General features: G+C 52.7%; 1 protein-coding gene across 1 annotated transcript; it reads right to left on the reverse strand.

Annotated features, from left to right (window-relative positions):
• Positions 1-4,810: 4,810 nt before the first annotated feature.
• Positions 4,811-13,562, reverse strand: TMEM214 (transmembrane protein 214). Its single transcript, XM_047782450.1, has 17 exons — positions 13,400-13,562; positions 12,323-12,522; positions 11,559-11,709; positions 11,091-11,225; positions 10,496-10,578; positions 9,978-10,083; positions 9,789-9,870; positions 9,411-9,512; positions 8,907-9,048; positions 8,192-8,283; positions 7,871-7,919; positions 7,564-7,677; positions 7,211-7,328; positions 6,601-6,697; positions 6,247-6,415; positions 5,977-6,122; positions 4,811-5,766 (listed from the first exon to the last, which is right to left on the reverse strand). Exons 1-17 carry the CDS (start codon positions 13,542-13,544, stop codon positions 5,640-5,642), a joined length of 2,058 nt encoding a protein of 685 aa, XP_047638406.1. The 5' UTR covers positions 13,545-13,562; the 3' UTR covers positions 4,811-5,639.
• Between the last annotated feature and the right edge of the window lie 982 nt (positions 13,563-14,544).

Genomic DNA, 14,544 nt, shown 5'->3' on the forward strand with positions numbered 1-14,544 from the left:
GAGCGTGGAGCTTTGCTTCGCGATGTGGCGGGGTGCGTGTTCGGGGAGACCTGGTCTCCATTGCCGGCTCTGCGGCAACTATTTATGCTACCTGGAATCACAGTCGCCCGGGCAGATCCAGGTCGGGCGATGATTTCAAGCCCCTTGTAGCTCCGATATTTTATGGGGTCTCTCCGGCTGAGCTTTAAATCCGAGGTTTCACTGACCACAACACGAGGTTCACCTTGGGCCCATCCGCAAAGCAGGAGATGAATATTTTCGCATTGATGTACCGCTGTAACTTTATTCTGCCGCTGCAAATGCTACCATTGTGTCTGAGAGCGTTAACTTGGGGTAGTTTTCTCGGAGCGGTGTTTAGCGCTCTCACCCTTGTTCTTGAGGGGAGGCCGGGGCTGGAAAGCAGAACATATTTAATTAGGTTGCTTTGGGTTGTTTTTGTTTGTTTGAGCGAAATTCACATAACAATTCTAAAGCATGACCTATTCTAAAGTAGGAACAATTCAGTGGCATTTGGTGCGTTCTCCATGTTGTGCAAATGATCACCCTCTCTAGCTGAAAAACTTTTAAAAAATCACCGTAGAAGAACACCGGGTGTGCTTAATCACCTCCATCTGCAGGTCACCCAGCCCCTGGGAACAGGTCATCCACATTCTGTCTTCAGGAATTTGCCTCTTCTGGAGATTTCATATATAAGAAATCATAAACGATGCGGCCTTTGGTGTCTAATTCCTTTCACTTATAATATTTAAAAAATTGAAGGGTAGTTGATTTACAATGTTGTGTTAGGTTCGGGTGTACAGCAAAGTGATTCAGAATATATATATATAAAGCAATACTCATGTTATTGAGTATTGTTCCCTGCGAGTTGGTAAGTCCTTGTTACCTATCTATTTTTTAGCATAATATCGTAATATCATAAATTATCATAATATTTCGAGACATCCAAATGGTGGCATGTATCAGTACTCCGTCCCTTTGTACAGCTAAATAATATTTCATTCCTTTGTTTATCTGTTCTTCTGCTTATGGATCTCTAGGCTATTTAATCCTTTTGTCTTTTATGAATAGCAGTGCTATAAACATTGGTGTACAAGTTTCTGTGTGGACGTATGTTTTCATTTCTCCTGGTGTACTCCTAGGAATGGGATTGCTGAGTTTTATGGTAATTAGATGTTTAACTCTTTGACGACTGCCTAATTGTTTTCCACAGCAGTTGAACAATTTTCCAGATCCCACGGCCAATGTAGGAGGGTTCCAATTTCTCCAACATTTATTTTCTATTTTTTTATTGTAGCAATGTTTCAATAAATTGAGATCAATTAATAATAAGCAAATATGCCATTAAGGATTCTTTGAGATCATCATTTGAATAGCCATTTCTCTTTTGCTTTTTACCAAAATGTGTTGAAATATCCATCCTATTGTCAGACACAGTTTATATCCAAATTTTCACTGTTAATAGAGCTGTAGTAAGTGTTCTTTTTAAATTTATTATAGTTGATTTAGTCTTGTATCAATTTCTGTTGTACGGCAAAGTGACTCAGTCATACATACACATACATTCTTTTTCTCATACTATCTCCCATCATGTTCTATCCCAAGAGATGGCATATAGTTCCCTGTGCTATAAAATAGGACCTCATTGCTTATCCGTTTGACATGTAATAGTTTGCATCTACAAACCCCAAACTTCCAGTTCATCCTACTCCCTCCCCCCCTTAAGTGTTCTTGTACATAAATCTTTGTTCATATTTCTGTTTACTTCTCTAGTCTCTAGACTATATTTATAGGAATGGAAGTACTTGGTACAGTAGTATAAAACTTCTAAGGCTTTTGATAAATATTATCAAATTACTTCCTAGAAACATGATACCAATTTCTATTATAGCATTCACTGAGTATACTGTCACTTAAAAAACCCTTTGTTAATACGATAGGCAAAAGGAAGTGGTCTCATTTAAAATGTGCACTTCTTCGCCAATGAAATGGACTTTTCCCCCCCAAGTCTATTGTTCATTTGTATTTCTTTTACGAAATACCTCTCATCCATATTTTATTGCTGGTTCGTGCTTTTCTTACTGATTTGTAAGAGCTCTTTAACAAGAATGTGCTTCTGATCAGCTCAGTAAAGAAATGGAGGCCTTGATCAGCACACCAAGGAGAACTCCCAGACATAAACAGAATATTCCACCCAACGACAGCAGAATACACAATCTTCTCAAGTGTACATGGGACATTCTCCAGTAGAGTCCACACATTCGGGAACGAGTCTTAAGAAAATTTAAAAAGATTGAAATTATACAAAGTATGATTAATGTCAATCGACCTCAGGTCATAGGGATGTGTCAGTGTAGGTTCATTAATGCTGACAGTGGGGGACGTGGTTCAAGGGCAGGGGCACAGGGAGTGTACTTATTGCCCATTTCTGATGTGAACCTCAAACAGCTATGAACAAGCAAAGTCTATTGATGGAGTTCTCAGGGTGGTAATAAACCCGACTAGTATCCATGAGGACGCGGGTTCAATCCCTGACCTTGCTCAGTGGGTTAAGGAGTTGGCATTTCTGTGAGCTGTGGTGTAGGTTGCAGATGCTGCTTGGCTCGGATCCAGTGTTGCTGTGGCTGTGGTGTACGCCGGCAGCTGCAGTTCCAATTTGACCTCTAGCCTGGGAACTTCCATATGCCTGTGGGTGCGGCCTTAAAAAAAAGACCAAATAAATAAATAGTTTACTAAAAAGTAGTAACTTGTATACTAGCATAGCAAAAAAAAAAAAAAAAAATTTATACTAGGGCACATCCAACAATGTGTCTGAATTCAGCATTTTTATTAACAGGTAGAATATTCAATATTCAGTAAGTATTCACACATACCCTGAACGGTGAAAGCTCCCCTCATCCCCAAATTCCTTCTTATACCTCAAGTCTGGACAATGAAAGTGACCAGTGAAAATGGAATACCACATAGGGAAAGGCAAGATCTTTTGTCCCCTCAAGTCCTTTTGGGAGCAGAACTATAAGCTTGTGTAGAAGAAAGATGAATCACTCTGTACACTTAAATTTAAACTCTTGTAGGAGAGATAAGACCTATTACAATGCTCCAACCATTGAAACGTCTGTCATTCTGGAATAGGGCGGGCAGGCATGCCCGTCTCTGTGGGAAACACTCCACTCTAAGAGTGCTGGCATTTGAGAATGGGCTGGTGATGCCACAGGACCAGCACGTTACGCAGCCAGAGTAAGACAGGCTCCCCATTGAGCTGGCCTGCGCTAAAGCTAAAGCTGTAGATGGTACAAACAACCAGAGGAAACCGAAAACATGCCTTAAGACTTAGAAGAATGGGGGAAAAAGTGTCTGTAATCGTGTGATACAAGTCCATGTAAGAACCAGTAATACATAAGGTTAGTAAGACATAATCACAAATTGCCCGTCAGTCATATGGCATGTTATCCACAGAACTTCAGCTGCATGTGAACAGTAACGTTAAAACTTCTAGACGTGATCTGCGAGGTGTTCTTCCAGTAACACCAACTGTCAGTATGACTTCTGACCTGTCAGCATCAGACTGTACTCTACCAGTTTGTACCAGTTCAACTCACTGGCTCAGCTTGGATTCCTTTGTTGACAGTTCTTCAAAAATGAAGCATCTAGATATTTGGTTTGGCTTTAAAGGACAGCAGGTGCAGTGCTGGACTCATGAGAGAGGACAAATTCTGACAATTCCAATATCAGGTCAAATCACTGTGACATCAAGGTGTCCGTGTTTCTGAGGGAGGCTGTGGCGATCCCAGTTAACCTGAGTTCAAGAAAAGTGTTGCATCCCAGGATTCTATGTCAGAAATTAAGTGACCCTAAGTAGGTCACACACTAGAAACCGATGAAGCACTTATAAGTGAGATGCTCTGAGCTGCTGGATCGAGAGAACTCAGTCCAGCAGCTTTGGTTGGACTCTGTCATCACAGGACAGGATGCCATCATTTTACTCTTGCTGTGCTGGTGCCAACCCAAGTTCACACCAGCCCCCTTTCTTCAATTTGCCTTGAATACAGGCCAGTTACAAGGAGTCATGATTCTTAAGCACTGAGCCCGTTTGTTTCTGGTAAGAACTGAGGCAATGGAACATGCCCTGGGGCTCTTGGGCACGCTTGCCCAGCAGTGTTAAACTCGGGTCTTTGCCAGGCGTGGTTTCTTTTTTTCTGGGCAGAACGGCCATGGCTCACTGCCGCTTAGAAGAGCAGGGCTCTGAGCAATGTGCTAACGCAGGACCTTGCTGGTCCTCTCAGGCGTTCGTGATGGAAGCAGAAACCACCTCGAGGAAGCTGGAGTGGGCAGGGCCCCTCTGGGACTGCTTAATTTTGCGACATTCAAGGAATGAAACTTGAGGTGAGAACTGAAAACCCGTTGTTACAGTCTCAAGGCAAAAATTAAAGGGACTCTGGTGATAAACTCTTGCCTCGTGTCTTGCAGGCTCACTGCCTGTAAAATGAACTAATTAATAAATTACGGTCCTGGTAAGGAAGAAGACAGACCTTGATCGCTGGCCAAGAATGACCTTAGGAGACTCTCCCCCAATTTTCCAGCCACCAAGGCAAATCTTGGGACATGAATCATAGGGACAAGTGACACAGTATGTGAGAGTGTGTCTAGAACTCTCAACAGGCCAAACTTCAGAATGATGGATGTGGGCTTTCCTTGCCAGAGCCTACGACCTCCAGGAGGGCAGGGGGGCAAAGAACACAGGTGCCCAAATTCTGTTGTCCTGTTCACACCTACGGGTATTCCTGTACGAAGATGCACAAAGGAAAGCTAGAAATCAAGTCTGCGTCCTTTATTCCACCGAGCAGGCATACCCACGGGCCACATGCTACATCCTGTCTCAACAGGCTGCTGGAAGGTTCCCTAGGCTGGGGGCACAGGACTACCTGGGCTCTGCTCTCCAGACAGATGGTAGGGGTTGGCAGCAGAGAGAGGCTGAGCACTAGGGTGGAGACCCCCAGCACTGAAGGGTAATGGACAGTGAGGAAGCAGGACCCAGATGGAAGGGGCAGCGAGGGGCCTTGAAGAGCCTAAGTTGAGCATTTTGAGGTGAGAGGCCTGTCCACTCAGGCCTCCATCCGCACAGAGAGCCGCACTCAGGCTGTGGGTAGAGGTGATGCTGCTACCACCCACTGTGCTGCCATGTTCTTCTTCTGGATTCTTCTGGAGGTCCCTTTCTTTTTTCTTCTGTGGCCAAAGCCTGGAAGCAGGAATCATTCTTCAGAAGAATGCAGAAGCCACTGGCTGGAGTCCCACCTCTTCGGAGATGAGCTGTTTGAGGATTTGGGAATGAGAGAGAAGGAAGTGGAGAGCAGGAGACGAGAGAGGAGGCGAGAGAGGCTCCCAGCCTCCCAAGGACAGAGGCTGGGAGTTTTGTGCAACAGGGCAGGGCAGCGGTCAGTGGAATCATGGGTAGGAGGCTGAGAGACCTCTGGGATCAGCTGCCACCAGAGTTGGAAGAACTGAGGCAGAGGCAGCCAGCCACTTGCCTAGAAGACGGAACTCAGGCACCAAGGAACAAAGACTCCCATGAGAAGTGCCACCTCTACTCCCAGAGTCTCAGACAGTCTGCTCCTGACAGAACCCAGTGGCCAGGGAGGCAGGGCCTACTGCTGGGATATCATGGCAAGTGCCCAGTCCAAGAAAGCCACTGTGACGTCCTGTAGGCAGAGCCAGGTCCAGTGGGCAGCCTTGCTGAGCTGTGTCTTCACGCAGTCCCAGGTCACCTCGCCTCTGGGAGGAAAGAACACGTGCGCAGGTTGAAAGTGGGATATGCAGCCGCGTCAAGTCACAGGGGCAGCTCAGACCCACGCCCTACATCCCGAAGGGGCTGAGGGATGAATGCGGGTCAAGGCAGAGTGAGAGACTCAACAGAGCAGCCCTGTCCCTGGACAAAGGGCATAGGGCACAGCCACCTGCCGTAGCCCTGGGCAAGGGTCTCACCTGCATGCCTCGTGGCAGTGCTCCTGGGCGCGGGCCAGGGCCTCAAGCAGCAGGTGCCACATGGGAAGTAGGACATTCTGATAAAGAAACAGGAGCAGCTCCCTCAGAGAATGGAGCAGCTGGTTCAGGGCATCAGGGAGCTGGATCTGTAGCAGGACCATGGAAAAGGGATGGGGTTAGAATGCCCGGGGAAAGCAGTCCACGTGGGGCTGCATCTTCCCAAGAAGCCCCAGCAAGACGGGCCTTCTCTGACCCCCATCTCTGGCTTACCCTCTGGGAGAGGCTGGTGAGGCTGTCACCGAGCCAGGCAAGGTGGGAGGCACAGTGGGCAGAAAGGAAGCGGACCGTGGCATTGGTGTGGGTCCAGGCCAGCTGCAGGCTGGGCCTCGCCGTGGTCAGCAGGTGGGAACCCCAGGCCGGCAAGCTCTCCTGTAACCAGCTGTAGGAGAAGACAGAGGGGAGAAAAAAGGTCTCTGAGTTCCCCTGGGCAAATCGGCTCAAGAACAGCTGGTTTAAGGGAGGCCTTGGGAAAGGAGAGCCGTGGATCACCTCCCACTGACCATCAATGCAACCCTCTCTCTCCCACCTCCTTCCCCTGCCCGCCCAGCCCTAGGTGGTGCTCACCTGTAGCCCTGCAGGCTGTAGGAGTAGATCTTGGTACATGCTTGCTGGCCAGCGGGCAAGAAACCAGATGACTGAAGCAACCGGCCAGAGAGGGAGGCTGAGGAAAGGGGGCCTCAGGTGAGCTGGGAGGGGAAGGGGGTGGGGACTGGGGAGACAGACCCTCAGGCCCCAGAGCAGGCCCAGTGAGGGGTGCGGCAGAGCTGGCCACGGTCTGGGAGGGAGGATGCAGGCCGGGGAGCAGGAAGGGCGCGGCCAGGTGGAGCCCTGGACTTAGGCATCGGCAAGCCTCGGGTTTAAGGGTGGGCCTGTCTCCTTCCCAGCTGTGATCTTAGACGAATCTTACGCTAATCGGGTACCTCTCTCTGAGCCTGGGTTTGCTCAGACGTTAAAAACATGGTAACATCTACCCAAATGAGATGGTGAACACCTAAGCATTTCTACACTGCGAAGCACTAGTCCCATGTGAAGCAGTAAGGCCACAGCTGCGGACAGAAAGATCCGGCTGAAGTGTTTGCTCCATCGTATGTGTTGGGGGCGGGCAGGGCCACACCCAGCTGTGTCCCCATAGAGAGCCCAGTGCTTTCTTCTTTGCCTGCCAAGCCCTGCTTACCCTGGAAAGAACTGTGTGACCGCAAGTCATGGCACAGGAAACCTACGGCAAAGACCAGCACCAACATGAGAAGCCGTGCCCAGGGCAGCCGGAAGCCTCGCGCCTGCTGCAACAGACTCTGGAAGAAGAGCAGGGAGGGAGCAGCAGTCAGAAAGGCGAGGCGCTGGTCCTTGCTTCCCGAGGCAGGCCTCGAGCCAGGCCTTCCAGGGAGAGGATCCGGCGCTCACACTGCCTCAGGGGTAGTGGGAGCTCCAGAGACAAGTGGGGCAGTGATGTGCTACAGGCCCAGCCAGGCTGAGCCAAGAGAGTGGCGCAGAACAGTGCGTGGGGTTGGGAGGGCTGAGCGCTGGCACCGTGCAGGCTGTGTCGCAGGCGATGGCATCCTGGTTGCTATCGATGCCCTTCCTCAGCAGATCCTGGTTGGTAAGCTTGAAGGACTGAGTCGTTTCTTGCAAAGACTTCTGTGTCTGTAGGGCAAGAAAAAGTCTGTGCTGAGAACAAGAGATTTGGCCCAGGAGGGATCCCCGCGCCTCCACTGTTTCACTTTCCGGGGCAGCTGTGCCGAGGGAGCACCTTCTCAGCAACGGGGGACAGGGGCCAAGGGGTACGAACCCAGAACCCAGATGAAGCTCAGCTGGCCACGTCCTACCAGCAACTCACCTTCTTGGGAATCCGCTCCCAGGACCTGAGCAAGTGCTCGAGCAGCAGGCTGCGGGGAAAGCACAAGCGCTCTCCATCAGGGGGCCCGCTCGGCCCATCCCATCCTCCTGCCCTCCGTGAGGGCCCCGCTCCTTCGGGCTGAGAGTCCACGCCCCACCCGCAGAGAAGCAGCTTCCTAGAGGCCCACAGCAACTCCCGTGGAACCTGAACAGTGAGGAACACTCCCCTTCTGCTTTTAGGGACATGCTGGGAAGCACGAGGTAAGGCTTGTCTGTGTGGATCAGAGCAGGTACCCCCCCCCATCCCACCACCGCCACCTGCCTGGACTGTGGCAGGTGCTTGGGGTACAGCTGCCTCCAGACGCTGGTGCTGAGGGGGTCCACCGTCAGGCACTCGGTCAGGCTGCTCAGGAGCTGCACAGGGGACAGGAGGAGGGAGAGACTGCTGGGCCCGGGCTGGTGGTGGGCAGAGTCCTGGGAGGTAACCCCCTCTCCGAAATGAGGCCACCCAGGCAACGCGTCCGCCCTAAAGGATGGAGAAATCATGCCCAGGCCTCAGAAACCTTCAAGACGACGTACGGGGGAGGCTGGGGTCCTGAGGTCAACGTTCACGTGGGTGCAAGGGGCAGGACATCGGAGATCGGCCAGATGACTGTGCCCTCTTTTCAGTTCAACTCTCCCCCCCCCGCCCCCCTCTGCTTTCATCCACAGCATATGGAAGTTCCTGGGCCAGGAGCTGAATCAGAGCTGCAGTTGCACCACAGCCACACTGGATCTTTAACTCACTGCGCCAGGCCAGGGATCGAACCGGCAATACCACTGAAACAAGCCGGATCACGAACCTGCTGCATCACAGCGGGAACGCCTCCGCTCCGCTCTTCTGAGGACAGAGCATGAGGGAGCGGGGCAGGTGGCTACAGGTGCACTATGGGGAGGCCCGGGAAGTGGGCTCCCTGGAGCAGAGCCTTTGCCTGCAGACAGGGACCGGTGTGGCAGAACCCTGGGAGGGAAAAAGGAGCCTCCCATCGTTTCCTCACCTCTTTCTTCATCTCCGGAGGGCAGCCAGGGGTGGCTCTGGACAGGAAGGAGGGGAAGTAGGTATGCAGGGTGGATTCCGGCTTTGCCCCAAATGCCAGCACCTTCAGTCGTGGGTAGAGCCGACAGAGCTGCTCCTGCAGGCTGTGGTGAGGGTTGAGAGAGGCAGGCACGGGCTCTAAAGGGCTATGTACGCCGTGCCCTTTTGCCGGCCTCAGAATCCACACCCTGCCCAAGGAGGGACGTCACTAAGGGCCTTGTAATGGTTCTGCATCTTTCTAGACTCAGCGATTTCTTGGAAAATCTGAGTCATTGGTTCTCTCCCCAGGAAAATGCCCACGTGCCCCTCAAACTCGAGGGCCCACACAATTCCAGGGGTTCAGTGATCCCTTGGACTTGCAGGTCAGATCTACGGTGGCTGGAGGAAGAGTGACAGGAAGATACTGTCTGCTCCTACCCCTCAGCTGGGATCCTTCACAACAGGTTGTGCCCAACGGCAGCCCTACCTGGGAGTCAGGGAGTTGTTGGGCATATAGGCAAAGTCCAGAAGTGGGAAGAAGTCCTTGGGGCCAATCATACCAAAGCCCTTGGTGAGGTTGGGGTGCATCCTGCGGGGGAAGAAAGAAACAGGCTTGTGGGGGACCACCCACCCAGGCCACGGCCTCAGCTAAGCACAACATCCCAGAGAAAGGGCATAAACCTGAGCCTGCCCCCCCGCCTTGTGGCTCCGTCCCTTTCTTTCTTCACCACCACGTTCTGAGGCGGGAGGAAGGGGCCCGGTTTTCCTCACATCTGTGGAAACCAGGGTCAGAGCATCCCATTTTGCTCAAACAGCCACTCGGGAACACCTGGGGCCTCCCTGTTGCCGCTCCCCCCACACTCACAGGAGCAGGCGATCCAGGTAGGCGATGGCGAAGGGAGACAGGGACCTGATGCCCAGCACAGGCATCATGATCCGCAGCCACACTGTGGAGACAAAGGGCAGGGAGGAAGCCTCAGGCCTGGACCCACGGGGCACGTTACGGAGGACCCTAGAGGCTCTGAAACCATCCCTCTCTCCCCCCACTGGTTACCTTTCAGTCCTTCGGTGAGGTTGGTGAAACCTGCTTGACCCAGGGCCCACATGATGGTCAGACACTTGGCTGGTCGGCTCTGGTGGGACCTTAGCAGTTCCAGGAACTGGGGAGACCGGTGCGGGAGGCAGGTTGGGATACGGCAAAGCTCCAGGAGCACCCCCAAAGAACCCCCAAAGCTAGGGAGGAACGTCAACGGGGAGGGACAGTGGTGCGGTGTGGTAGTGTGGCAGGGTGATTCAGAGCATGGGCTCTGGCCTTCGAGCACCCTTGCCGCTTACTAGGTGACCAACTCGGGGAAAGTTACTGAACTCAGTCTTGTCAGCTAGGAAATGGGAATAAGAGCACCATCTGCCTCATATATAGACAAGGCAGGCTCAGTAAGTGCTAATGTGTTCACTAGTATCACTCATCTTACAGGATCTCCCACGACCCCTCAGTTGGGTCCAACAGTGTAGATTCCAGCCAGCCTCCCCACTCCTAACCTCCTGATGTCCCCACCAGGACCCTGAGCTCACCTTGCCCAGGTTCATGGTGGCAATCTTGGGCTTGTCTTGCAAAATGGCCTGGATACAGATGCGGTAACCATGCAGTGACTCACCTGGAGGGATACCCGTTCTCAGACCTCCATACACCACTCAGCATCCCACCCCTGTAATCTCCCTTTTGACAGCCAAGAGCCCAGAACCCAGGCCCACCAAGTCCTAATCTCCTCCGCCTTTTTCTTTTCTTTTGGTCTTTTTAGGGCCACACCAGTGGCATACGGAAGTTCCCAGGCTAGGGGTCTAACTGGAGCTGTAGCCGCAGGCCTACACCACAGCCACAGCAATGCCAAATCCGAGCCGGGTCTGTGAACTACACCATAGCTCACGGCAACACGGGATCCTTAACCCACTGAGGGAGGCCAGGGATCAAACCCGCAACCTCATGGTTCCTAGTCGGATTAATTGCTGCTGCACCACGACGGGAACTCCTCCTCCACCTTTTTCAAAAGAGTGCCGGAATTTACAGAGCGCTCAACTGCAAACAGAACCACACAGCTACTCTGGAAGCAGGAAAAAGCGGGTAGGCTCCCAAGATGGGGCTGGGCTATTCCTCCCGGGCCTCTCTCACCTGGCGTCTTATCCAGCTCTTGCAGCATGGTGAACAGACAGTGATCGAAAAAGAGCTCCAGGGACCCTGCTGCCTTCGCCAGTAGCCCTCGGATGATCCCACGCAGCTCCCGGCTCACCAGGCTGTAGGGATAATCTAGGAGCGAGAGGCCTCATGTGAGTGCTAAGATCAGACGCCTCTGCCAGCTCCGAGAGCTCTGGGTTGCTCCCTGAGAACAGGGAGCAGAGGCAGAGGTCACTGCACTGTGGTTGGCATCCTCCCCATTTCAGTGAGGCCCAGAAACTTTCAAGTCAACAACAGCTCATGGAAATCAGGACAACTGGGGGGACTCTCATGGAAATCAGGACAATTGGGGGGAGCGGGCGGGGAGGGGGCACTGGGCTCAATGCTTAAGTAACATGTTCACACACAGCCCTTTCAGAATCTCTCTGAACTTGTCCTGGACTTGAGGGCGTTGGGAGAACTAACCGTGAGTATGCTGGCTTAGGGTAGGTTCACTTGTGGGCGTTTGGAGCTTGTAGTTGAGATAGCTGGCCAGGTCCTTCAACCACACGGACGGGTTCTCAGAGAACACGCTCTGGCTCTTATCCAGTTCCTTCTGCAGAGCTGCCACATCCAGCTGCCAGGAACACAGGCCCCTCAAGGTGAGTTGTAGGTATAGAGTAATGGGGGAGAGATGGGGAAACCGCTGAACTAGGTGGTGGCAGGAAGAACAAAGAGTTTCTGCTTTACAGCATCAGTACATGGAATGCCGCACTCTTGCTGCCTCCAGATCTTTAGGAAATAGAGAACGGGACAGCTGCAACTGGGGATCTCAAGGCCCATACTCTCCAGCCCTTCACAAGTTCAAGGGGGAAAAGAGAAGACAAGATGCAAAATGAAAGGACCCTCCTTCTTTGGGGGGAGGAGCTACCAGCAGTTTTTCTACACTTGATCTTAGCCAAAAGGCCGAGAAGCGATCCAGCAGTTTTTCTAAACCCTCCCTGTAGTCCTAGATTTCCCAAGCTCCCCTCTTACTAAAGGATGCTTCTCAATAACCTTACTTCCTGTCTATCCCAAGTGCACACATTGCAGCCCTTAGGCTTTCCTTTCTTTCCTGAACCAGCTCCTCTCAACCAGCAATGTCCCACATTCCACAGGGCCCTCAGCTGCCCGTCCGTCCCCTCCTGCTCCTTTCATTTTTACTCCTCAAGTCCCTGTGCTTTTGCTGCCTAAAGTCTCGGCCCACTCACAGCTTTCAGCGCCTCCTCCAGGCTGCGAAAGCGGCCCTGCTTCTGGTTCTGGTTGGTGACGGTTGCTCCCTTCTTAGTCTGCTTCTTGGTGGCCGGTTTCTTAGGCTCCACAGCAGGGGGTGGAACCTGCTCCTTATTCTGCCGTTTCATGATTTTCTCAAAGCCCCGCTCATACAGGGTGCTTGTCGTCTGGATTGGAGCTGGGGGTAATGACAGGCAGACAAAGGGGGCCAGCCCTGAGTCAAGAGGGCCTCCCAGGAACAGTGGTCCCTTCCCCTTCGATCATCACAGCTCTTGAGTTCAAGGGCTCTCTCACAGAGATGAGGCATTTCTTTATTAGGAAATCAGAGTATGTGAGAACTGGTGGAGGGGTCGGATACAGAGGGCTGGCTTCTTTGCTGAGTGGCTACCAGTCTGGGAGGTCAGGATTTTTCCATCTTGGTTCTACACCAGTTCCACGTGGTTCGGATGTGACAACTCTATAATCAACAAGCGGCAAGCTTTCTCCAATCCTCCAGGAGACTTCGAGGAAACAGGCACCACTTAGAATAATACTTGGTGGGTGTGGAGTGTGTGGTGGGTCACGTCCCCCGCTGTGGGGCCTAGTGTGCGTCCCAGCCCCCATGCCCACCCCCGACCTGCTGGTTACTTAACACAGGGGCACAGGCTGTCTCCCCCCAGCTCCCAGACACCTGCCCAGAGAGCCTAGGCTGAGCCAGCGAACAGCTGGGCGGGCGGGTGTGCAGGCGGCCAAGCGTCGGAAGACCGGAATCGCAGTCCCCTCCGACATGCGGTCCCGGGCAAGGCATCTAACACTTCGCTGAGCCTCGGTTTACGCATCTGACAGGCGAGGGCAGCGACCTCCCTCGCGCTGTCTACCTCCTGTGAGGCTCAAAAGAGACAACGCCAAGTAGCGCCGGCTGAACTGGTAAGTACCGATGGGCAGGAGAGCTCGCTCCGCGAGCAGCCCGGGGCTATTTTGAGCCTCTGGGCTCTGGTAGCTGCTCTCTACCACCCAGCGGGCAGGCAGGCCCGGGGCCGGGCGGCGGCGGGGGCGGCAGGCGGGTGGGTACTCACGGGTCAGGTCGTACTTCCACACTCCGTTCGCCTCCCCGAGCGCCCGGCGGTCCCCTCCGCCGCCTTTACCACTGCCGCCGGCCCCAGGCCGCCGCCCCTTCTTCACCACCTCCCAGCGCCCCCCACCCGCCGTCTTGGCCGCCATGGCTCCGACCCTCCCGCCACGGCCACCTCCCTGGGCTTTCCGGTCCGGTGCGGACGCGTCGCGCTCTGCCACGTCTCCTCGCAGGGCCTCGCGGCGCGTGACGCCACCCGCAAGGCAGCCTGGGACTTGTAGTCTTTTCTGTTTGCCGGGTTCTCCCTCGCGAGGGCTCGGGTCAGCCTCCGGGCTCCCTTGCAGCAAAAAACAGCCAGGCAAAGAGGTTGAAATCAGGGGCTATTACATTCAAAAATTTTTATTGAGACCCTGCTGTGTGAAGGCATTGGATGACTCGGTGGATATGTACAGTTTCTATTTGTCTTTCCGTTCTAGTTGGGCAGGAAGGATGGAATGAAAATAGTTCTTCGTCGTTGCCCCGGAGAGTTTGAAGATTAAATGCTTCCTTCCTTATAGGAAAATGCTAGTTTTTCTGTGGCTAGTGGTTAAACTTTGGGTTTAATGGAGTATAAAAAATCCATTAGGAAGGTACAAGGAAGAGAATGGAGCTTGAGGGAAGAGGCAGTGTTTGGAGGGCAGGACTTGGAGAGTGGGAGAGGCCTTCTGATAGGAGGCAGGGCAAAGGCTGGGGGCCCAGGACAGTCAGAGCTGGGTCTCCCCTTACTGGCAGTGGAAAGGAAAGGGCTCTGACTTCCACCGCGAGAGTCAGCCCCCCGTCCCAGATGTGACAGGGAGGGGATCAAGAGCCCCAGACCCGAGGAACCACCCAAACAGGTTATGACTCAGGCATTCACTATCGCCGAAGGGCCCACAGCCATGCTTGCAGTATCATATGAGACCTCAGAATGAAGCATTCCAGCCTGAGGATGAGGGAAGGTGAACTGGAAGTGATTTATCACAATTAAAGAAATGTGCTATTTCATGTACACTCCTACATTTAAGCATGAGTTTCATACCTGCCATCCTGAGGAACAAGGCAGGCCCGCCCTTATGGTAAGAATGAGTAGAGTCCAGTTTACTACAGGACTAATGGCTTAAGGAGTGATGA

Source organism: Phacochoerus africanus, chromosome 5 (genome assembly GCF_016906955.1).
Source record: "Phacochoerus africanus isolate WHEZ1 chromosome 5, ROS_Pafr_v1, whole genome shotgun sequence".
Classification (NCBI taxonomy): Eukaryota; Metazoa; Chordata; class Mammalia; order Artiodactyla; family Suidae; genus Phacochoerus; species Phacochoerus africanus.